General features: G+C 34.6%; 1 protein-coding gene across 8 annotated transcripts in view; it reads left to right on the top strand.

Moving 5' to 3' along the window:
- Positions 1 to 26,229, top strand: part of LOC138697814 (transcription factor SOX-5-like) — a 970,705-nt gene extending 944,476 nt beyond the window's left edge. For 7 of the 8 annotated variants that reach the window (XM_069823343.1, XM_069823339.1, XM_069823341.1 and 4 more), the window contains 7 exons: positions 3,866 to 3,991; positions 8,605 to 8,799; positions 11,800 to 12,160; positions 14,097 to 14,285; positions 14,744 to 14,794; positions 16,513 to 16,665; positions 20,800 to 26,229. In XM_069823343.1, coding sequence (XP_069679444.1) covers positions 3,866 to 3,991; positions 8,605 to 8,799; positions 11,800 to 12,160; positions 14,097 to 14,285; positions 14,744 to 14,794; positions 16,513 to 16,665; positions 20,800 to 21,269 — 1,545 coding nt within the window. In that variant the 3' untranslated portion in view covers positions 21,270 to 26,229. The remainder of the gene's footprint in view (positions 1 to 3,865; positions 3,992 to 8,604; positions 8,800 to 11,799; positions 12,161 to 14,096; positions 14,286 to 14,743; positions 14,795 to 16,512; positions 16,666 to 20,799) is intronic. The other variant, XM_069823346.1, reaches the window with a different exon arrangement.
- The last annotated feature ends 782 nt before the right edge of the window (positions 26,230 to 27,011 follow it).

Genomic DNA, 27,011 nt, shown 5'->3' with positions numbered 1-27,011 from the left:
CAATATATTTCTATTACAAAAAAGAGTAATTAGAATAATAGTAGATGCGAAATCTAGGGAGTCGTGTAGGACTATTTTCAAAAAACTGCAAATAATGCCCATAGCTTGTCAGTATATCTTTTCATTAATAGTCTTCCTCGTATGTAATCGTGAAAACTTTGTAACTAATTCAACAGTTCATAGCATAAATACACGTCAAAAAAATGACTTTCATACTCCATCGGCAAGTCTATCGTGCTATCAAAAAGGAGTGCGTTATATGGCAGTAAAAATGTTTAATAGCCTCCCTATCGATATAAAAAATGAAACTCAAAACATAAAATTATTTAGGGCCAAATTAAAGAAGTACCTAATTTCTCACGCCTTCTATTCTGTAGGTGAATTCATGACATTCAATAACACTTCATGAAATTGTTACTAAAACTATGTGTTGTACTAGTAGACTATATTGTAAATCTCGTCTGTATATATTTCATCTAGACTGTGACTATAAATTAAGATTTTATAATAGTATTAAGTTTTTTGACTTGTTCCATATTCTAGCTGTAAGCATGTATGAATACCATGGAATGTTAATAAATACAATACAATACAATTATAGACAATGCGAAATAGTACCGCCACAGTCTATTGTTCCTACTACCATACTAAATTGTCTTTGTCGTAGCTCAACTGTGACTCATTCTTGCGCCAAAGGACGGTGTTGTAGGTATCTCAACACGCATTTCGCAATGTGTTTTTCATCAATATCTCAAAAAGTTCTTTTGGCACTTTTCGTTCTGTAAAGGAATTTTAAAATGTTACATTTGTTCGGATCAAATTTCTGAATATTTAAAGAACAAAATTAAAGTTCTTTCACTTATTTATTATCATAATACGCTGCTCTCTTAAATTGACTGAGCATATTGGGAATTAAATCAATGGCTTTCCTAAAACACGCTAAGAAATGTTTCACATAAAACAATTTTTATCTCGAAAAGGAAGCAAAATTGAATTAAACTTTGTTGTTTGAAATATCTCAACGAATAACCCCTTGAAATTAATGATGTTACTTGCGGTTCATCCTGTATATATCCCGATTATTATTATTATTATTATTATTATTATTATTATTATTATTATTATTATTATTATTATTATTATTATTATTTTAATAAGATTGTCAATTTTGAATTGCCGTAATATTAAGAAGTGGCGTTTGGTATGAGATATGTATTTTTAACGATCAAGTCGATTGCTGCAAAATTTCTCTCGAATTCAAAATATGTGTAAAACTTATACATTAGGAAACAAATGTGTTTTATTATGACGTGTCTGATTCAGTGAATTATTGAGAGATGAGAGTACGAATGAAGTCTAATATGTACTCGAGAACCTATCCTTGGAAGGGTTCTTGGGGTTGACAGTAACATCTGTTTGAACTCTCAGTCTGAGGGACACTGCCTAATATTTCGCTTTGTCTCAATTGAAGGAACTTAAGAAAATATTTGTGTAAATATCCAACTTTGTACGTAGCAATTAGTAGACGTATGTGCTAAGGGTGAAAGTAAAATTGGTGATGATTTCAGTGATAGCTTCAGTCTTACTTAATATCGTACTGAAAAAAAAAGATCTACGGAAAGTTAAGCATCTCCATATTGACTTCGAATTACGTGTAAAATTTAACATAATTACTTATGATGACTAATCATTACTGTCTGGTAGCAAAGAAGGTGTCATGGAATTAGCTGACAAATCGATAAGTAAAACTAAATACTTGAGTGTTAATGTTAACGAACGAAAAACAGGTAAACTTTGTATGTAACAATTAGTATATGTTAAGGATGAAAATAAAAGAAATATAATCGAACAAGAATAGAGTGTTAGTTGGGAGGCCGGAGGGAAAAAGACCTTTGGGGAGGCCGAGGCGTAGATGGGAAGGTAATATTAAAATGGATTTGAGGGAGGTGAGATATGATGGTAGAGACTGGATTAATCTTGCTCAGGATAGGGACCAATGGCGGGCTTATGTGAGAGTGGCAATGAACCTCCGGGTTCCTTAAAAGCCAGTAAGTAAATAAGTATAATCGAACAAGAACAATTAGGCTTATAGACACATTGATGACCGCCACTGTATGCGCCGTCACTCCACCAGAGGTATAGAAGCTATTGCACAACTAAGATGGTCACCTAGGTTCGAACTCAATGACCAACATTTGAATCAAGAGAATTATTGATTCTGACTCTTATGAGGTCATCAGCAAGAGTTGTGTAATTACTTGTGGAATTTAATATAAACAAAAACAATTTTCATGCAATATAATACTGTGGAGGAAGTGGTAGATGCAGTCACAACCCTGCTGAAAATTTAAACGCATCTCATTTTACTATTCTCATACTTCAGTTATTTCATATATAACATTAATGTCTTCCTCGGTTGTTGAGCGGTTAAGTTGACTCTTAGGGCCGCAGATTCATCTTTGGCCGAGAGCGATGGATTTTTATGGGCGATTAAACTTCTTAGGGTGTTTTCCTGTGAAAGCGAAATAAAGCTGGGAGGTCTGTATCTTACATGTAGGGAAAATATAAGAATCATTTCATTGGATAGAGATGGCTTCAAGCAAAAATACTGGCGGTAATTTCGTCGCCGAAGATTCCTTCATACAATACTTCGCGCAGGCAGATTTCACTACAGACCTGTGAGGCTACAGCGGTCTCTGATACTCGAATCAAGAAAACATAAATTACATTCCAGCATTAAGTATGATTTGAGATTTTAACAGTTTTCAACTGGTGTAAATTTTAGATCTTTGTACCGAGTCATAGTCCTGGTAAGAGATCCAAATGTTAGGTTAATTCTTTCTCTTGCCTTCCCAGGTTATGCAACCGTCTGGTAGCTTCGAACGTTGGATATATCTAAGGCCTCTATTACACTATCAAATTTCTGTGTCACAGAATGTGATAACATTTTTGATCAAATATATATGATGAAATGTAAGATTTTGACTACATTACACTATATCAAAACTTCATATCTTTCATCACAGTTCTAATAATGGATCCACAACAGTTCTATGCTTGTAACTGTAAATATAGTCATGGTTATTGCATTAACACTAAAGAAGAAATCAAAGAAAAAATGTATTTCGTCGGCTTAGAGAGTAAACCTCCTAACCAACAAAAAGGAAATTTTACAGGGGGAAAAAAACTGAGTATAAATGAACTCTGAAACTTTAGGACCAAATCAAAGTACAGGTGGTGAAGTCAGAGTTAATTTATATTCAGATTTTTTTGTTTCCCCTGTAAAATTTCCTTTTTGTTAGCAGATTTACACTCTAAGCCGACGATTTGGGTTAGTGATTGGAGTAGGGAGAAAAGGTACAAAAAAGAATCCATCAAACTCTACTGAGAGAACTTCCAGTATGAAGGTGCGAAATCCTCTATATATATATATATGAATGATAAAATATTTCATGTGATTCCTAATGTGAAATTAAAAGTTTTAGACCATGTGTACTTAATGTCCGCCATTTTCTTTCTTCTCAGTCACAGATTTTATTGAAGGTATGGTGATGATCATAACTTTTATCACAGAACTATGTTAGAGCTAGATATGATCAAAGATGCTATATTACACTGTAAAAGATTTTATCATATATTTTTAATCAAATTTCTGTGACACACAAATTTGATAGTGTAATATAGGCCTAAAGTCATGACGTCCTAAAAATCTCTTACTATACCTTACTATTGCTGCGAAGATTCTTAAATATGTCCTTGTGGCAATGTAATATAAAATTATTCTGTGCGTAGCTTTCCATTCTTTTGACGGAACATGGGTATTATGCTTGCAATTTGTCCTAAATGGCATAATTTTGTGTTGCAGGCGTATGCACCTCACATGAGCGCTGAGACACAGAAGCAGTTGGAACTGCAGAGGTTTCAGGAGGAACATCTGAAGCGACAACAGGAATACATTCAACAGCAGCACCACAAGATTCAAGAACTCCAGGTAAGAAGCTCTTTTACAAAGAAAAAAAAAGTATTATTAAACAAATAAATAGAGACCTTTTATGTTTAACATTGAATTTCTTAACCATTCATCATCATCATCATCATCATCATCATCATCATCGTTGTCGTCGTTATCATAATCAACTTCTAGAATTAAGTTCTGAAACGTTTCGTCCTCACTTAAATGAGAATCGTATGAATATTATACATAGAGAAATGAAACACCTAGGGCTTCTCTCCTAGACTATGTTGTCAACACAGCACGTGATCATAATAAATCAGTCCTTAAAGCCGCATTTACACGAGGCCAGTCAATGAGACAATAGTTGGAAGACAGTTGACTGGCATAAAATTATTGGCTTTGTGTGAACACTTCGTCCCAACTGCCCAACGTCCTAGAATTTCCATGCCTGTGTCTGTGTTGCTGTAAGTGTGGTTGGCGTTTGTGATGTGTTCTGCGTATGTGGAAGTGTTATCTGAATTTGGTTATGGCTGTGATGTGTGTAATCAAGATGTATAATTTTTATTTCCTGTACAATATTTCTAAAATTAGTAGCATTGTGGCAATAAATCTTGACGTGGATGTTTGTAATAAGCGGAAAGCATTTGCATGTTCTGCCGGAGACAGAAAATTAACGCAGAATTTTCTGGTACAACGTGTATATATGTGAAAGCAAGTCGTGTTTCATGTGTAAAAATAAATATGAATGGAGAAGAACGCGAGGAGACTCACAAAATGCGTGGCGCACTCTATAGCAGAGGACACACTCGACTCCACTCTTATTAAAAATGTATCGCTCTTTTTAAAAATATATATCAGTGCAAACAAAACAAAAGCCTCTTCAACTCGTTCACAATTCTGAAGTTGTTGTGGAGCGATGGCTGAATAAGAAAATTGTAGGAAGATCCTTCATGCCCCACAAGGTTTTTTCGTGAACAAATGCGGGTACTATATTTTGAAATTTGGAATTCGTTTTAATATAATTATAAGATCATAAACAAATTTAAATTACGATCTGACTATATAATATACTCCTAAGTGAATTGTTTATTATTATTATTATTATTATTATTATTATTAATATTATTATTATTATTCATGATCATGATTATATTATGGTGAAAGGAAGGAAAGGATGTATGTCATCTTCTCAAAGGAGAAATTCCTAAACTCTTGAAGAATCTGTAATAAGTTACCTTCGTGATTTTAGCTTCAAAATAACCAACAGATTTTCATGCCTAGTAAAATGCATTATATCGTACACTTAACCTAAAATCATACAATGAAATAATTTCGTTGTAGATTAAATTTAATAAAATTGTAAAATGAATTTTGAGCGAAACATTTTCTTATTTAGAATCGTCACATGGAATTCATACATGTACCACTGCAACTGCCGTATACAAAGCGTAAACGACAGTTTTCTTATGTAGCCTAACTTCTGCCTTGCCCTTTATTAGAAATGATTACAATAGACGAATAGCCTTTTATGTGAGTTTGTGCAAAATGAAACTTAAACCGTGCATAATTTCAAGGAAAAATTGTTCCGGGGCCGAATATCGATCCCGGGATCCTTCGCTTAGCGCACGAATGCTCTCCCGACTGAGCTACCCCAGGAATCGATACCGGCCCCGGAACAATTTTTCCTTGAAATTATTCAAACCTGCCTTACAGGGAGCTACTACCTGAAAGCCAGATTTGCATAATTAAACCGTGAATTTTGTAAATGAAGTCAAATATTTTATTTTGAGACTGTGGAGAATATATTTTCTATGCAATCCGGAAAACTAAAGTTTATCTTTTTATTGGGTTGTAGCTATACCAGCGGCGGTTCATGGTATAATTTATAGATGGTTGGCAGGTTGCAGTTAACTTATATATCTATAAATTTTACATTCTGAAAACGATCTTTAAACCGTGCAAAATAGATTTAACTCCGACAGATAGAAGTAAGTAACGAAATATGAGGAAGGGAATTTCTTTTTAAGGTGAAATTACGAATAAAACATAACTATATACACAATCAGCAGTTGTTAGGTTGCACTCCGACTGCCACCATCATTCGCAAATCGTAATACACAGCTTAACGATTCCGTTTGTAAAATTGGTTCACTAGATGCGCACGTACGAGAAACTATGAGAATTCTATCGTCATTTGGACAGCGGAACAATTGACACACCTCGCTGGACTGAATGGAAAGGAACGTTGTGTCGCTGTTAAACGAATCGCTGCTCAGAAAATAATGAATTGAAATTCTAATGGAAGAAGTAACAATTGAATCTCGGTTCATTTAAAATATTATAATAAAGGTGGTTGAGGTTCTGGCTGATATGTTCATCCTTTACACAGAAAATGGTCGCCCTCCTGTAGCGTAAATTGTCTTAAATGTCGTTCAGGTTAACGCGAGATCACACGGAGAAATATTAAGATCGAAGTCAGAGACTGAAGACAAGTCGTAGCAGCGACGTATCTGTACGTCATGAACGACATATTCCCTATGAAGCCTTTTGGCTTAGCGATAGAGCGCTTTTTTTTCGTTACAAAATCTTCTAATCTCTCTGTGTAAAACGTACGTGATGATTCCCGAGCTATTCCGAGGTGGAACTTAATCTCTGAACAGCGACCAATTTCCGTGTCAAAGGATGTATACTATCTATTATCAGGCAGTAACTTACATATCACTTGACGATGTGTGTCGGAGGAAGAACAATATATCGAAGTCTATTGTAATGAGTTACTAATCAGCGATGTCTGCAATGGAAGGGAAAAGGAACTGGTCATCCTGCTTCATTATCTCCCGACTTAGTTGCCTTATGAGTGATGCCTTATTGGTATCACTCGTGTTAAGTGTTTTAAATAGGAATGTTAGTATAGGGATTTTAATAAGAATAGTCAGTTAAAATTTAAGAACGATATTTCGATAAAGAATAAAGAGCAACAGAATAATATCCTGTAGAGTAGAACGAGCTACATGTGACGGAAATGTATATAAATTTATGTTAGCAGATTAGAATGCTTGAAGGAACGTAAGTGAAGAACGAACAGATGGTGAATTTTTAAGATCAATAAGGAGAAATTGACTGTTTCGAGTTAAGTTAATAAGGATAGTAGAAGAGGTATTACAGTAGTTTAACAGACTGTCGGGATTTCATTTGGTGAAACCTGTATACATAAGTTGTGGTACACCATACTAATATATAAATGTTGATGACAATAAATCTATCTATTGCTATCACTTATGAGGTTCAAACCTGTCTTCGGAGAGTTGACTAAACAACAACAATGAAGGTGGTGGTAGCGCAAACCTGCAACTAGACCAGGTACCGCAACTGATGTGTAATATATTATTTAATTTGTGTAACTTAAGAAAATAAACAATACAGGGTAACATTATTCGTAATATGAAAAAAAGCTAAATTCTTGAGAAATAGGTAATAGTACAATGAAAAAAGTATGTCATATTCGCGACATTCATTTCATCTTTAACATTTGTGTGTTTTTGCTGACTTGGTTTCTCGTAATAGCTTTCTTGTACCAACAATTTCACTAAATGAAAATTCATATGTCTTATTTGTGTCGCCTGGGAAAGCGTGCAAGGTCGTTCTGGGCTGCAGGCAGGCCCTAGGCAGTTCGTGGAAGGATGACGTTAGAATGGAAATACGAGTGTCAAAGCATGGGAATAACTGCGAAATGCCCCGTGGCGGATAAGTAGGAAAATATCTCGCTTGAATAAACGGAACATGACTGACAGCCGAGACTAATTCGTCACAACTGTTTCCATAAGTAAGTTGAAGATGATACATTTAGAACTGATCTATACAATATAGGCTACACATGACCTAAAGCAGAAGGTAATCATCTGATTGATTTTTTTTTTTCTTAGTTTTGAAATAGTACGGGTAGCTTACTGGTAAACAATGAATGACAAAATTATGCGTATGCCACCAGCCACAAATGATATTATTACCGATAGCTCTGTCCTACACGAAAAGATCTCTTCTTCAATATGTATATTGCTTTATTTACTTGTTTTACTTTAATACTAGTAATGATATGACCTAATCTTAGCATAGCATGATACATCCATCACCTGCTCGAGGACAGGTCTTTCACTGCAAACCCAGCTTTCTCCAATCTTTCCTATTTTCTGTCTTCCTCTACCTTGTGGCTTGTTAATTTCACTCAACTGTTAATGGCTGTTCCCCCATTCCCTGTAAATATAGTCTGAAATCATTAATGATGATGATGATGATGATGATGATATGGATGATTGTGGTGAATAAGTTTATTTTTTGTCCTCAGTAGCTGAATTATTAACATGCTTGCCACTGAATTTGAAGTTTGTGGGTAGTAAAGTAGTGAAACAGGAAGTTCCATAACATAGATTTACGACATACCCTATCCCCGAATGAGGGTGCTCCAGGTAACATTTACCACCCACTTCAAGATTCAGTCCTTGAGGTAGCACTACAGGCCCATTTGGCTGGCTTAAGTGTGTCTTACCTTCGATCTCTAACCCATAAATTTATTAATATGATTGATTTCTTTACTTGCACAGAAAAATGCTGTTGATCTTGATTGTAAGCATGTTATTTGTCTTGTGTTGCAGTCTCAGATCTCGTCACAATACAGTCCCAATAAAGGACTGAACATCCCCAACCCGCAGTCATTAATGTTCCTTCCGTTCCTGGAACAACTAAGGGGGATGCCGCCTGGACCTGGTGGTGTATCTGTCAACTTGCCACAATTGTCACATACCAACCCACCTGTTAGCAAAGCTGCAGCCACGTCTCTTCCAAGTAATGTAAGTACATAGAACATCCTTGTCATTATGAACATCCCAAATGTAAACATATTCTACATACATGGCGTATGAAATGTTGAACCATTTATATTTTAATTTATTTGAATACTATGTAGGACACATAACATAACGAAGTACATAAACTTAAAATCACAAACTCCTGGAGAATTGATGTTAATGAAGAACTTGTTCATTGTGGCCGCCGTTTTGCCGTAGTAGTTCTTCAAGATGAACGCACATATTCTGCAATACTTGTCGACACACATCTTCATCGATTGTGTTGCACACTTCCACAACACAGGCTCTGAGTTTCATCAGATCTCGAGGATGCTGACAGAAGACGTGTTCTTTCAAGAATCCCCAAAGAAAATAATCGCAAGGATTGATGTCGGTGGTGTAAGGTGGCTAAATTTGACCACATTGATGACGCTAAAGAAAGCAGTGGACATCACTCTTTCACCAAACGTTTGATGCAGGAATTAGAGAACAACATTGTATTTGTGTGGTCGGGCTCCAGCCTGCATAAACCACTGCGTGTGCATTGGAAGTCTAGTGGCATAAAGTGCAGGAAGAAAATGGTTTCGCAACATGCCATGTACCATTCCAAGATACACGTCGCCGTGTTGGTTCTGACACTGTTCCATTATTTTCAAATTGATGAGACAATCTGTAGATAGTGTTTTTAGCTGGGAGGCCACCTTGTGTTGAAATGTTGACGGAAACATGTCTGTATAACAGTCACACTCTTTGTTTCTTCTTATAAAAACCGTAACTTCGCTCGCTGTTGAATAAGCCGTCCTCTGTCCGCCATCTTAATCAACTGATCTGTGCTGAGCCCTAGCGGACTCTCCAGGGACTATTGCATTTACAAGCGCAGTTTGAAATATGTCGCTTTAATAATACAGCCACAACATCAAAATCAAACGGTTTAACGTTTCGTGCACCACCCTGTACATTTGTGACTAACGTGATACTTTCACACAGTTATAAAATAAGTTATGCAGTGACATCTGACTGAAAGATGCTGCATAACTATCTCAAAAATTAAATCTAAATTGTATCCATATTCACATACAGTAATCTTCACAATCGTCTGTAATCAATAGATGAGAATGGAAGAATGGCAGGATCGGACATTGGATTTTGCATTTATTCGTTTTTATTTATGAACATAGCCTACTCCTTCTCTTATTATGTGCAAGTAAATTTCCACAAAAGCAATTAGTTACAAGATCTGTCTCCTCACAGACTACTTAAACAGTACAATTTATAACTTAATTAAAATATCTCACTTTCTGGGAGTTTAAGGAATGTTTATTTTGTGTAATTTAGGAAATTAAAATGTGTTTTATTATTTTGGTGCAAAGAAAATTATTTCTTTTTTATACATACCGAGAACGCCAATAAAATATCAACGCGATTTTAATAATTAATAATTTTATATACTTCAATTAGCCCTATCATTGCACATGTTTAAAGACAATACATGGGAGATTCATGCACGACGTATAGCATTTTCAAAATGACCACCGCAAATGGCAATACTGTACAATGATTTAAACGTTGTTTAAAATTATTGTCAATAACTTTCTGGCACATGTGGTCAGATATAGACTCAATGAAGTTCTCCTCTTGTCTTCAACTCACAGATGGTTATAGAAGTGTTAAAACCATTTTATCTTAAACTCCCAAGCTTGCTTTGTGTTTTCCAATGGTGATATTAAAAAAGTTTAACATCCAGTTCTCTCATGTGTACCTATGTTAAACATATGTGGTATATGTCCATGGTAATTGCAAATATTACCTAGAAATAATTTAACAACTAGTTCGTCCAAACCGGTGTGAACTGGCTGAATATCACCACTGGTGTTCTCCAACAATACCATTTATATCCACTTCTGAACAAGAAATCATCTCTAAAGCTACAAAATTGCATGCTACTCTATATATCTCTATTACGACCTATACTGATTTACGCCTGTCCTGTCTGGGGTGGAGTTGCAATAAGTGAAATTAAACACTTCCAATCATTTCAAAATAAAATCCTACGAATTTCACTCATTTCTCCTGGGTTTGTCCATATCAGCCAACTACACAGAGAAACTGGTATTGACACAATCAAACAGTTTATTCATTCACAAACTAAGAAGTTCTATAACAACTTAGAAAATGTTCCAGGCGCTGTCCACTACTCTCTCGAAAGAAAGTTCACATTTCCCACCAGAATCAAGACCCGACTTCCAATGGACCTCATATTATAATCAAAATTTATCATCACACTTAACAGTTTTTTGTTCATTGAGGAGCCCAATCTAGGCTGGCCTCAATTCTATGTTCTGCATTGTATTTGTATTTCATTTAGAAGTTACCTGTATAGCACACTAAATGTGCTGATCGTTCAATAAATTATTAAAAAAAAAAACAATACCATGAACAAATGACTAATAGCTTCTCAATATTAACCAAATAAAATCGTTTATATTTTATTGGCGCTCTCTGTATTTTGAATAACTGTTCAAGAAAATAAACTATAAGCAGTAACATGGTAAAGGAAATGCGTAAAACGTATGAGAAGTATGTGTCATCCTCGTGACACTCATTTCTTTGTCGTGAACTCATATTAGCTTAAGCACCAATAGATTTGAATTCATCTTTGTAGATTATCCAATAAGTCGTATTATGATGAATGAGTAATGTGGTTTCAATGTTTCCGTCTTGATTTATTTATAATGTTAACCCAATTTTTTTTTGTTAACACATTTTAATTATTTATTTACTTTTACTTTTAATTAAAATGTGTTAACAAAAAAATATTTTTTTTGGGTTGACATTATAAATAAGTCAAGACAGAAACATTGAAACCCATTACTCGTTCATCTTAAGCACCAATGTTTTCTTCGATTGCCATGAAGAAAGTGTCAAGTATGATTGTTGATATTAATGAGTTTGAAAATTATCGTGAAATTGGAGTGAAGATACAATGATTACGCTTTCTTGCAGTTGATTCCCCCTCAGAGCTGGGTTTCTGCCACGGCACAACTGGCACACATGTCTGCAAGTGCCACAGGAAGCACGGAGAAGTCATCGCCCCCACCACATCAGCCCCCTGCCATTGCACCTGCTTCATCATCACCACCAACACCCCAGACCGATCCCGATGCACCCCTCAATCTAAGCAAGCCCAAGATGGGCTCTGGGACCAACCCCACTCACAGTCTCCCTCTGGGCCTTCATGGCTTGGGGGAGCAACCTGTAGCTGCAACGGCCCCTAAGCTCCTACCCCCAAGTCTGGTGATGCCAAGGGCCTTCCTTCCATACGCGGGCCTTCCACCACATCTCAGCCCTCTGCCCCCTTCAGCAGGTAAGGAAATATTTATCATATCCGATGTACTGTATGCAATTTGTTATGAGCAGGGTCCGGATTTTAATGACATATCTTTTATTTGGCATTATATAGACAATGCTCGCTTATTTTAAAGACTGATTATGGCCATTTTCTGCAAAAATGTATAATTAATGGATTATTTTTGGTCATATTTAGCAATTTTGGACATGAGTTTTTTTTTTTTTTCGTCGATAATGCAACATTTCCCCTTTCCATTTTCGTAAAAGTAACCTCTATTATCCGAGGTAATGAAAGGGGCGGGATGAATGGTTAATCGAAAAAATCGGATAATCTGTACCATAAAAGACTTTAATTAAGTGCATAACACAGTTTCGTAATTTTCTCTATGGCCTTGTGTTTCAACACGCTAGAGAAATCAGAACTTCTCTAATTTAAGCCTGGTTGTCAGCGACGGGATTTTAAGGGCAAAGGAAACTCCTTATGATGGCTGTCTGTGGAAAAATATGAATAGTAGGCCTACAGGTGTCATGTTGTAGATTTACGTAATTAATACACTTTACAGTTTCTTTCATTACATCTCGCACAGTTGTAACTTGAATCTCATATTCTGATGTGAGATGAGCCACAGTTTCTTTTCTACCAACTGCTCAATTATTTGCACTTTTTTTTATACTTAGCACAACAGTTTTCTTTTAATACCCATGGAAGATATTTTGCATACAGGTTATACACTACGGCCATTTGAACAGTAGACCATACTGTGTAAGAGTAAAGTAAAATAACCTGCTCTAAAAAAATACATACTAATATAGAGTATCCAATATCTTTTCTACAAAAAAAAAAAAAAAATGGACGAGAAAGACAGATAATCCGCCAATCGGTTAATAAGGTGACAGATAATCCCAAACACCTGCTATCTAGTAGTCACCTGCATAACTACCAGATAGGATAGAGATGCTGCCTAGTCAGTGCTGCAAGTCTCATAGGTGTTATTAATTAGTGGGCTCAATTCCAGGTCTTATATCCTTGCAAAATATCTTGGCTGTAGCAAAGAATCGAACCCATGACCACTCGGTTTATAGTCAGGCAAAATAACCACTACAATAAGGAGATTTCCTTCATATAACTACTTTGCCATTTTTTCTTCTGATTGTAAGTTCATCTAGAATTTTCATTTAATTACTGTTTTCAGCAATGTTTGTGAAAAGGGACTTCTAACGAAATGGATGTTATTGCAAGTGCTTTTTAGTGTCGTATCACAGCATTTCGAAATAATATAAATGTGCTCTAATACAAATCATTAAGAGCGTACATTATTTTAAAAACAACTACACATGTCTGCAAATATAATTTGATCGATGACAACTTTAAAATTAATCTATTTTGATAACAAAGAGTAACACAAATTCTTACTATTTCGATTTATGTTCTGCAGTTCACAGAACAGTGCTGCAACTGTTACGCGTTCGAAGTTAGAATATAGGTACTAAATTATTGAATGATCAGTTTGAGAAATATCATGAAAGACATAGAAAATAAGTTGGTATCTTGTTCTGTAGTGAATCAATTCTTATTCAATTTTAGGATGATTTCTTGTAAATTACAGAAACTTTTAGTGGTTTTAAGAACATTTTTAAAAGTGTTTATATCATCAGAATCCGGACCTTAGCTGTATTCATCACAAAGCCATATTACTATTTGTTTATGAAACTATTAACTACATTATGATATGAAATGTTTTAAAATTCCTCTCTCACTTTCCTACATTTTGCAAAATAGTTGGTTACCGTTTGCAGATAGTCCTACATAAAAATAATGAACATAAAAAATTTCACTGCATATTTTCTTTTAGTATAAAACTTGTGTCAATGGAATACGCAGAAATTTTCTCCAATCAAACTACATCCTCGATTTAGTGACATGAAGAATAATCAATAATCTTATGTTGTAGGTAAATTGGGGTTACCATCAAGTCCTGGCATGACACAAGGCAAGGAGGGACTCATCTCACCTGAGAAACATCCACACTTTCCTCTTCATATGTATGCACTGTCTGGCTCGCATCTCGGCTCCTCAAAATCTCGGGATGAATCTCCATTTAGCTCGGGCAAGGACGATACTGAATTAGTCAATTGTCAGAGTAAGTAAAACATGATGTTTTAGTGGGATTAGTTAACAGTATGATACGGGTAATCATTGTCGCTGTGGGGACTGACATTTTTTATGTCTTAATCATAAAATTCATCTGAAAATTCCAAAAATTTTTACAAGTTCGTTAAGTAAAAAAGAACTTTACGAGCAGTATTTTCAGTCACTTGAATTTATAATCATTTTTCTTTTGTCTTAAAATTTCGTATTTTTTTTTTCTCCTCTAGGAAACAAATGTCAAAAAATAATCGTCATTGTTGACGTCATATCATATAGCAGTACCTACTCAAAAAAAATTTGTATGAATGACAAATTCAGTGTGTAAAACTCCAACGAGTTGGTCTTTGGAAACATATTCATACGAATATTTTTTATTTAGTTTATAAATCGAAAATAATAAAATCTATTTTAGATTTTTATAAAACTAAATGTCTCCAAACTTGTTTACAGTTTGGGGTCCTGATCCAGGGTACAAAATGCCAGAAGAAAATAGCGAAAAAGGTTGGTGTTTAAGTTTCATCATCTGAAAAGTAAAAGCTCAGCTCTTAATAATTTTAAAAAGTAATTAACTGAAATAATTGAGTACAGTAATAATTTAAGTGTAAATTTGTTGAAAGCTTGATAAGAGTTTATATCGCTTTTCCACCATATAAAAATTTCACTTGTTTCTGCTGTTATGTTTGCAGAGCGGTACAATAAAATTGTTGTTTGCTAATGCTCTTGGCTTTCAATGTCCTCCATTTACCGTCTTGCATCCCAATAATATTTTCTAGCTGAGAATTTTCATCTGCATAATTTTTTGTGATAGCTTGACACTTGAGTACAATAAAACTAAATTAAGTTTTAATTAGTGAACTTGATAATATACTATACATGAAACATATATAGCTAAGCAGAAATTTTTCTTTTCCATTATCACCCTAATTTCTAATTCATCCTAAAACACAAAATTGAGTTCCTTTCTTGTTTATTAATAAATATAAGGCTTAAAACATTTACAGGCTTCAAATATGAACATCATTAAACTTATCAGAGAAGCTGGCATGTTATTTTAGAGCACAATAATGCATTATAACAAAATTAACATACTGAATATTCCAACATAGCAGAAAAATAAATACCATAGTTAGGAATAATATTCCTCAAGTAATTTAATACCGTCAGTGCTACATCTTCAATTGGTATCTACATTATCGTGCATTTTTATGAAACATTTCCTGACTTGCTGTTAAAAATTGAAATAACATCAGTATAGGCTATTCCCTTTCAATCTCGTCTCCCTTATCAGAAATGTAAGATGTTAGAAAATCAAATTTCTCGTTTTCTCTCTCCTCCCCCCTGTCACTTTCACTGAAAACAAAAGTAAATTGATGACCTAAAAATGTTTGTTCTTTTAATGTGTTTTCAATATTTGTTCAAATTAAATTAACGCTATAGCACATAGACGATTAAGAATCAAATACCATAGCTGCTGTCTACTGAAATATATTATAAACAGTTAAAATATTATATAAATTTGAAAACATTCAGTTCCTATCCTTAACGCTAAGAGACAATTTTATTTGTATCAATGTCAGGAAATTGTACCAATATTGAATCACTAATTTATATATGCAAGTAGGCCTGAGTCTGATGTTACTTATAGCATCAATTTTATAATTCTTGTTCATTTTAATCGGAAATGTTGCTTATTTATAGCTCTGATCACATATGAAAGAGAATAACCATTTGGATCTCCACTGTCGAAATTATTTTTTTTTGGTAACGACCGCTAGATGGAAGTACAGCTGCAAGCTATTACTCCATGCAATTCCATCAAGGTCATAACGTGACTTCTTTTGCAGTCGCTAGATGGCAGCATAGTGAAATTGATAAAAGTTGTCTTGAAAGTGTATTGGGTTGATCAGTCTGTTATATGTGATCAGGATTTACAGTCACAAAATAAACTAAGACGTGATATAACTGAAGCACAGTCTAGTATATACAGTCACAAAGCTTGAGGTGTGAGGGTGCTAGGAACAATAGACTGTGCCAGTACTATTTCACATTGTCTGTAATGAGACGATGTTAGCAATCCTAGTGGTTAGCAACTATCTATGGATGCATATTTATTACGTATTGAGCTTCGTGACTGTATATACTAAACTGTGACTGAAGTGTGTTTTTAATTTGTATTACTAATCAACTTTTAGGTTAAGATTTTTATTTCTCGTTTTCAGCTAAGATAGTCAGACAGCAGAAAAGAGAGAGTGAAAACAAACCTCATATAAAGCGACCAATGAATGCATTCATGGTATGGGCCAAGGATGAAAGGCGGAAGATTCTGAAAGCTTGTCCTGACATGCATAATTCCAACATTTCCAAAATATTGGGTAGGTAAATCTTATTTTACTTTTTAATTGTATAAAACACAGTTTTCTGCAGAAAGAATCTGATATCACCAAAAGAGGTATTTGGCATGACAACGTTGTGTGTAGAACAATTTATTCACATTCAAATCCTAAGTTGGAACAAGTTGAGGTTTTTCTGGGGTTTTCCTCAACTCATTAAGAGAAAATTCTGGGTAACTTTCGGTGCTGGATCCTGGACTCATTTCGCTAACATCACTATCACCTCACTCAGATGTTAGATAACCAAGTAGTTATAAATCGTAGTAAAGTAATCAATTAAAAACATATTTTACGTATCGCCCATAAATCTGTACCGGTAATAATGATGTATCGTAACACTTGGTTTCACCCCGATCCTTCCATATATTAAAGTCACTGTTGGCAGTCACTCCAGGATGAAGAGTTCAGTGTGAGAGGCTTGTAGCAGAAGCTTTTTTTGAGGCTTAGCCTACCCAAAAAATTTTAGTTACCAGTATTATACCTAGTAATAGTGGGCTATAAGTTTGTAATAACGATGTATCTCAACACTTGATTTCACTTCAATCCTTCCATATATTAAATTCACTGTCATTCCAGGATGGAGAGTTCATTGCTAGGCTTGTGGCAGAAGCCTCTTTAAAGACATGGCGACGATCTTGACTTACACGCTTGAGGGGGGGACCATGGAGGGGATATCGATTTATTACAGCTTGTGTTAGCCTCACTGTCACAATAATACATTGTGCTATATTGGTGTTATGTGAATTTGCTGGGTTTTTGAGTGTTAGTTTACTCAAAAGTGCATGCATGTGTATGTTACGTATTAATTTTGTATTAAATAGTTCATACTGAGAGAACATTGAGATCATTATTATTTTGTAGAAAGAGAAGTAGTTTTTTCAAGTTGGTCGTATGAAATAAAATGTACTTACAGAGTTAGGAGATTGACACCACATTTACATATTAAAATAGCGGATGAAGAAAGACAAAATAGAAATTTTCAATTTTCATGGTATGAGAAATATCTTTGGCTAATAGGGTGCTCTGAAACAAATAAGTTACATTGTTATACCTGTATTCTGTTTGGGAGTGAAAAAATGAGTGGTCGTCATCTTCTTGTGAGGTCTGTGTCACAAAAAATTTTGATAGATAAGCATAATAGATAAGAAACATCTGCTATATAAAAAGAAGGTAAGCAGATATTTTTCAGCCTACCTAGTATTTACACTTTAGCTTTGCCATTGTTACAAATCATGATTATAATAAAACTTTGAACATTTGTTTCTCTAAACTTTCTTTTATGCTCCCAAGCCCTTCTTGCATCTTACTCCTCAATTTCAATACTAATTCACTGAAATTCGAGAGATTCAGTATTTGAGAGAGAAATTATTATAATTATAGATCTTTTAGATTTTGCAAAACATTAATATTATATTTTAAAGAAAGACCTCAGTTCTCAACTTTATGAGCACAGTATGTAGAACAAAAGCAGTAACACTGTTTTAATGCATGTAAAATTCCATAGAATCTTTAAAAAAAAGGAGGAGAGAGGAAGAAAGAAAGAAACTCTCTGCATCAGCACTGGTAGCTTTAAACGAATAATGCATGCATGAGTATAAAACACTATTACCTGCATTAATATTGTATTATTTTTACGTACTACTTTAACCCCCATAATTTAGACCTACATATTTCTATAAATCGTGGTGAAAATGTATTGCGTAGAACTCTTATCTAAGAGTGTCAATATAAACAAACACTGTATCCTTCCTGTTTTCAACTTGAAAGTATATCTTTCCTTAGCAGAATTTTATAACCTTGTCAAGTATGACTGACATGAAAGCAGTTACGTCTCAGTTGTCAGGTGGTTATTACTTATTCTTGTTATCATTTAGCTGTGAAATGAGGTATACGTTGGACTGTATAGCCTACTTTTAAGTTATAAATTAATCTCTGATTCTGATAACATTGAATATAATTTTTTCACTAATTGTAGAGGAATTAAAATACCAAATAAAAATAATGATTACTGAAATAGTTATCAAGAATTCTTTTACAATTTTATCCAGTTAATAAATCCTATTTTTATCAATGACAAGAATGAAGGGTTGATAGAAAAAACCAGACAAGTCCAAAATATTAAATTTTTCAGAAGACGGAAAAAAACTGTCCCTCACGTTTCTCATACAATAAAATAATCTGACATATTTTTTATAGGTATCTCATATATCTCTCATTGGTAAAAAGTTTCACTGGATCTTTTATATGGTTTCTTGGGGAGGGGGAGGGGGAACATTTTGACATATCCACTTTTTACAGAACATTTTATTTGTACAGATATTAATTGAGAAAAAGTATATCAAATCATGTTTAATTTATATTGTCAACTGTATTAACATACAAACAAATATTTTATAAGTGTTTTATTAATTAAAAAACTTAATGTTGGCATGATTTCCTAAACAAGAAAAACAATATTGTTATGTTTATATTTTTCTCTTTCTAAATTTGTGTCCTTTAGTCTTTGAATTCTTGGCACATCAGGTATATGAAGTATTGAAAAATAATTATTCTAATAACAACACAATAAACAAATCAATAAAAATATTATTATTATTATTATTATTATTATTATTATTATTATTATTATTATTATTATTATTATTACTCATATTACAGGTGTTTTCACTCATCACATCCACACATTGTCGTATTCTGCCACCTCAACATTCTCCTTATTCTGATGACTTGCTTTTTTTGGATCTGGTTCATTTTGATCATTCATTTGTAAAACGAAATATTTAACCAATAACACCGACAATAACAGCTATTATGGCGATGAAATAAAAGAAGACTACAGTAATGCCATTTTCATGATATTTTTTTAACAAAAACTGGATAAGTTTATGACTTGTCCGTCTTTTGCTAGACAGACATTGGACTAATCCATTTTTTGCAGAAACGCTATACTTTCAAACACTCATTTCAATGGCACAAATCCGGTTTTGTAGAAACTTATATCAATAGATGCTGCTTGAAATGAAGTGAAAAGAACTGTACTATGCTCAAAATTGAAATTTTTGGACATGTCCGGTTTTTGCTATCAGCCTTTCAATTGTATTGGTATTTCTATTAATTTAAGTTGGGTCACAAATGCAAAGGAGAAAATCTTTCAGCATCGACTCTCATCTAATAAATTTCCTGACCAGTATCTTAATGAAAATGTTCGTCTCTCCTAAATAAAGTATGAGTAACTTTCCCACTCGTCCTAAGCTAGCAAACCATATGTTGCACGAAGCGACTGCGTGTACATGATAGAGTAATGTCCTGGCATGGCGCATGCGCTAGCGGAACTTCCCGAGTGCTCTCAGTAGCTTCGTTGCATTGGTTGAAGATGGACGTTCCTATTCCAGCTCCCGCTGCATGAAGTGCAGTCAGTGATAAAGTTTTTGAATGCACAGGGCACAGCACCGACTGAAATTGATCGTCAGCTGTGCCAGGTTTATGGGCCTAACGTCATGAGCAAGCAGATGGTGCGTTGCTCCACAAGGTCGTTTGTGATGATGGTTGGCCTCCCACTGCGCTCCTCGTCATGCACATTTTGGCGTCCTGCTGAAAATTGTTTACAGCAGCAACGCACCATCTGCTTGCCCATAGACCTGGCATAGCTGACGATCAATTTCAATCGGCGCTATGCCCTGTGCATTCAAAAATTTTATCACTGACCGCACTTCATGCGGCGGGAGCTGGAATAGGAACGTCCATCTTCAACCAATGCAACGAAGCTACTGAGAGCACTCAGGAAGTTCCACTAGCACATGCACCATGTCAGGACATTACTCTATCACGTACATGCAGTCGCTTCGCGCAACATATGGTTTGCTAGCTGTGGGACGAGTGGGAAAGTTACTTTATGGACGCGTCTCGTATTACATATTTAGTCATCTAAGTAGACACAATTATTGTCATTGTTTCTTGTTCACGTTAACTCTTGTTTAAAACTTAAAACTTTCGTATATTTCGCTATTCATATTCTTCTTTCAGTTTTGTTAACCAACACCTTAAATATAATTCATTTGTCTCCTATATCACTATCAAGAGTAAAATAAATTATCTGAATTACGAAATGATTTCCAGGTGCTCGCTGGAAAGCTATGTCAAATGCAGAGAAGCAGCCATTTTATGAAGAACAGTCCAGATTATCAAAGCTCCACATGGAGAAACATCCCGACTACAGGTATCGACCACGACCCAAGCGAACATGCATTGTGGATGGAAAGAAGATGAGGATCTCGGAGTACAAGTCACTGATGCGACAAAGGCGCCAAGAAATGAGGCAGCTCTGGTGTCGAGAAGGTGGTCCCGATATGAGTTTCCTACCACATGACATGGCTTCACCTGGGACCTCAGGCTCTGGGCGTCCTTCTTCCCCTTCAACTAATGGAGCAGGACCGAGCTCCTCAGAACATTCAACAGGTGGGAGTGGGCCATTCTACTACCCACCTGATAGTCTCTCTCCAACGGATGTGCTCAATTTCTCTCCTGACACGTCCATATCGGTGGCATTTGATGGGAGTCCCGGTGGCAGACATCACGATGATGACTGAGTACACAGACTGATTCCGGCAAGATATGGAGAAACATGGCTGTGCCGGCTGCCTCTATCATCACCCTGGTAGAGAGTAGCATATTAGTAACGTTAGCAACAGGTATCATTGTCAGAACACAGCAAGATGCAGAGGAGTAGCTAATTACTGGTCAAATTAAAAAGTTTTTAATTTGCGTTGTAACTTGAAACACTGTCCTGCATATTTTCTGTGAAACAGAAATATGATATGTAATTTTATTGTAAAAAATTGGAACTAAAATTGGTCTGTTTTAAGCCCGTGCAGTCCACGCCATGGTGTCGTGGTCTAAGGCATCCTGCCTAGAACTCTCATTATGAGATGCGTGCTGGTTCGAGTCCTCAGGGGAGAAGAAATTTTTTCATAAAATTTCGGCCAGTGTATGGGACCGGTGCTCACCCAGCATCATGATGCACTTGAGGACTACGATAGGTAGCGAAATCCAGTTGCGAAAGCCAGCTGTAATGGGTGGGGGGGGGGGATCATCGTGCTAACTACACAATACCTCCATTCTGGTTGGATGATCGTCCACCTCTTCTTCGGCATGTGAACGTGAGACCAGCAGCTGGCTGGTCGGTCTGGGCCCTTCAAGGGCTGACACCACGGATTATTATTAGGCCCGTGAAAATTTATGCTGAATGGAAAGTTTGCATTCTCCTTTTTTGTGGCCACATCATGAGAATTAACATCACTCTTTAGGAAAAACCCTCCGGTTAGTCCATTTCACACTATAAGGAAATAGTGTTGTCAAATTGTACAGCAGCTCGCATTCTTTGTTTCCAACCAGATGTCAGAACTGAGCAGCTTACATGAACTCTAAATTTCTATCACATTTGCTTCAGAAGCAGCAGCAGCAATGATAATAATAATAATAATAATAATGACAAAAGTCGTTGTTCACTGTCGTATTATTAATTTAAAAATTCCGTAAGACTAGGCATTATACATTGTATTTTAATTTAATTTAAAACTCCATAAATTCGACAGTGTGAAAAATACTCAGCACAATAATATGAATGTTATAAATTACATTAAATCACTTTGTTACACACTAAAACAACAACTAAGTTTGCAACAATAATTATGATAGTAGAAATGGAACTGAAAAGTAACAATGAAACTAACTGCCACACTGGAGCACAAACACACTTGTCATTACGAACCAAAGTTCTGTAGTATCGGGTACGTATGCTGTTTCTACGGCAATCCATTATTTCTGACATTGTGTTTCATTGATTGTTTAAGTTGTTAAACGAAGTTCATGTAAAATGGTAAAATTATCCATCCCTTTCTAATTTTGGATGGACTATAATAATGTAGATAATTTTCTTGTCTCGAGTAACAACACAGAGGTATTTCAAAAATATATCTCCAGGAAGTGCATAGTTTTAAAATATATCATATTGTTTTTATTGTATTTTATATCAGTATTGTTACTATTTTTTTAAAGAATACCAAAGTATGTGTCAGAATAAGATACATAATATAACTCAAGAATTTTGTAGAAGTACAAAACATATTCCTTACTTAACGTTTATCTACTGGCTTTTCATATATATATATTTTTTAGTATTGGCATCGTGGAAAATTGACTGAATTACTGTAAGGATATCCAAGATTACATTCATCAGTTGTATTCAAGTGAGAAATTTATGCAGTATTCAAATCTGTTTATTGCTGTGAGACTGTTGAATACAAGTAAATTTTGACTACTCTGTTATGGTGTTAGTAATTAACGCTTCTGTAAGAAATAACAGTAGCCTTTTAAAATATATATACCTTAGAGGTATGTATTTTTACCCGATTCTAATAAGCCATAGCATGTCGTGTTACAAAAATGAATGGATCAGTTTGTGGCCAATTTGCCAGTCTTTCACTTTTCTGCATCTTGCACGTGTTAAGTGTATGGTGTTGGACTCTTGGTCAGTTTCATAATAAAATCAGTAAGTTGTACACGTCACATAACGGTACTGTTTCAGTAGGCAGTGAACAAGTTAATTCTTACCGGATTGTTTAAACTCTCTTTCCTAGAATTACTTTCAAGCTGCTGAAAGTCTGGTTCGCAAGAACTTGATAATGTAGAAGAAAGAAGATGTATGGATTGTGATGGGTTCGGTTTCACAGTGCACTGATATCAAATATTTAAGTTATTTATAAAAATACAACCATAGCAAAATAATGTCTGTGTTCCCACAAGCCACTGCGCCGATCACAGCACCATCTTATACAGAAGAACATCACAAGGACACACAAGAATCTTCATCCTCCACTAATACTTTGTGAAGGTCTTAGGGCGAATTTGCTCGTGCCATTTTAACATACAGTAACGTGTTATCCTTAGGTTGTGATAAAAATTCAATGTGCCATGATTTTCCATGGTGTGAAGTTAAAAAGGATGCTGACAATTGTGCTCTGTGAAGCTATAAGCTTGGTTCCTTTTTTTCACTCCTCAGTAAATATCATTATTTTTGCGTTTGTCATTCTCAGAATATTTTCATTTCACAGCTCTATCCTCAAAACAGAGTTACGTTCAACTCCAGATAGCATAAGAATCAAATGTTTTCACCATTCAAATCATCACGTTTGAAAGGTACCTACATTTTCAAGGTAAATCCAATTTTACACCACTGATGTTTTCCATTGGGACTTAGACCGAGTAGGCTACCTTTTTTTCTAATGTCTACGAAATGCAATTATAATATTGTGTTTGCTTATCGTTCATCAGTTGTTGGACATAGAAGATTAGAATCATAAATATAAAGTGAGAGAATGGAACTCAGTGGCAATATATAAAAATATTTCATTTGATCCGCAAAGTTGTTTATGCTGAATTACATATTGAAATGGCTGGGTAGATAAATTATTTTTGTTATTATTGTAACAAAAAGGTAGAATTTCTTCACTGCTTTCTTCATAAACACTGAAAGAAATTTGAATCCAACAATTGTTAAAAGTGAAGTCCTAGATTAGGACAGTTTGTATTGACGTTATTTATTGAGTAACTTATCGCGCCGGCGCGATGTTAATTTTCATGACACTCAGTTCAGATACAGGAAACAATAAGATTTGTTTGCTTCGAGGAAAGCTGGTTACAAAATAAATATATTTGTAAGAAAACTGAGAACTCAAGTATCTACCCAACTACAATAAATAAGTGAATACGTGTAATATAGTTTTGTACGGACTTGTTTTTTTTTTTTTTTAACGGCAGTTTTCGACAGCGTTAATTTCATTCGGATGCAATATTTTATTTTAAGTTATTTTTGTGGTGTATTATATTTGTAGTTATTATTATGATTATTAATTATTATTATTTATATAATGTTAGTGTAATCAAAATGTAGAACAAAGCCACAAATGCAATACTCCTCTCACTAGTGTATGATAATGCATTATTCAAAGGCTACGAATGGGCATTATCTTACATATCTTTGGTTCCCCAGCCTGCCATAAACTGAGAGTGCATTTCTAGTATTATCTTAAATCCAACAGGCTTCACTTGAGGACATCAGATTCAAGAGTTGTGTACAGCATGAGCTCTGTACATTGATATTTCGACTGAACTGTCAAGGTAGGATGTGATATGTACTGTCATAAACCATAACCTTAAAAATTATGCACATTACGAAATTGTTTTAAACTATAATAAGAAAAGAAAAGGTTATTACAGAATACCAACAAGGAAAAAACCTTACAATATATACCCCACCCAGTTGTAATGTTGTCTTCAAGCCTTATTACCCTACAAATTGTGAATTTCTTGGGGAAGGGTTCAGATGGCCAGTAGTACTTCAAGCATGTTATACAAAGGAATTAAAAAAAAACATAATTGCAGATTATTTATTATTCCCAAAATGTGCTGACTGAACAATATGTTACGAAGAAAACAATATAGTTTTGTGTCTCTATTATGGCATCATTATATTTTATTCTCTTCTACAATGTTGATATTGCAACAGATATGACACCAGGTATTGTGACTGTTGGTAGGAATGGTGCTAATGTACTTATTATATTAAGTTGTCTTTCTCTCTCCTTTTCTTTTATTTTTTCACGAGACGTATCAGTCATTTTTCATGGATGTTAAGTAGAGATTCCAAAATTTTGTCTGTGTAATTTAAAACTGTGTAAATGGATAGGTATTGTAAAGCTGGTTGGTGACATTTTGTATGCAGACTTGAGAAGTTGCACTTCATTATTACTGTGTTACAAAATGGCGAGAACTAATTATTATCGGAGGTATTTTGGAACTCGCAGAAAATTGCCAGTCCATACAGTACCTTAAATATGTGATACATGTACATAATATGTAAAACTTTGATAGCTGCCATAGATATTGTTCTGTTTTGTGAATAATCCATTGTAAAACGAGTGCACTGGGCTGCAGTGCGAGCTCATGACTGGATGTCTCAGCCCCCAGCAGTCAACTTAGCATTTCCTGGAATGTATGGGCTCATGTTTGTGCCAAATATAGGAATCAACTTGAAGATAATGTACAAATTCCAAAGAAGTATGATTGCGAGCTTATGTGAATACGTAGCTTCATAGATAAGTGAAAAAAAATGTATAGAGCAAGAAGACACTTTGTTCAAATTATTATGTGGTGTTGTGATGTAGAACAAGAAATCAATCTAAAATCTCCCCCAATATATTGAAATTCATGTTGCCACATTTATGTTTGTAAATGGCTGCATGATACGACGAAAGCTCTGCCATTATAGATTTCAACCAGAAAACAGTCCCAACAGCTTGCCAGCCCTCATGTATTTATGCATACAAAAACTCACAAGAAACATTACGTTAAAAAGCTAAAAAATATGACCCAGTCCTATAATGTGGATGACATCAACATGTGTTACTGTCTTTATGTAAAATTCGTAGGCTAAATAAACAGAGATTTTCAAAATGTGGCCAATCTCATTGGCTACAGATCAGTACACAATGAGTTATGATTTAGAAATTACTTTCTTTTTCACTAACCATTAATTTTCCTTCCTTGAATATAGTCTCCTAAGAGTATAGTATACTGCTATACCATACTTCATATGTGATTATGATATAAGATGTATGTGCAGAGACCCGAAGTATAATATAATATACCTGCATTTGTGCCCTAACTGTAACCTGCAGAATTTTTCCTCATTTCAGCGACTTTTTTTTGAAATGTAGAAATTATGTTTAACTTTAAAAATGCAACAACAAATATCGTAGGGCTCAGGAGGATAAACAGACATCTTAAGTAATCTGACCATTCACTTATTGGTTAAGTGAAAATTATGCTAAAATGTTAAAATTCTTTTATTTCACTTCAGTATACTTTAACAGGGCAAATCTAAATGTATCAGAGGCGTTCAGTGTCCATTCATCTTAGAGTTTAATGATTAAATTAAAATTAACCTTAAATGTTTTAATTGACTTCTATTTATTTTTTATTGTACTATATTTTTAATTACTGGTCAGATTCTAAGAGTGTGTTTAGATATGTGCAGATGCTGTGTGTAAAATGTTGTGGTTTGTCTTAAAATCAAGAAGAAATCAATACAAATTAGTTCAGGAACATATTGTGTTTCTATAGAGTGTATAATTTAAATAGTTTTTACCCGTAAATTAATATTAATATAATTCTAATTTTCATACAAGCATAGACTTGAATAAAATGCTCGTATATTAAAGTGCATACTGAATTTAACGTTTTTGGAAGAATATGATTGTTAATAAAAAATA

This window comes from Periplaneta americana, chromosome 4 (genome assembly GCF_040183065.1).
Source record: "Periplaneta americana isolate PAMFEO1 chromosome 4, P.americana_PAMFEO1_priV1, whole genome shotgun sequence".
Classification (NCBI taxonomy): domain Eukaryota; kingdom Metazoa; phylum Arthropoda; class Insecta; order Blattodea; family Blattidae; genus Periplaneta; species Periplaneta americana.
Note: the sequence above shows the minus strand (reverse complement) of the source record. Positions and strands in the feature narration are given on the sequence as shown.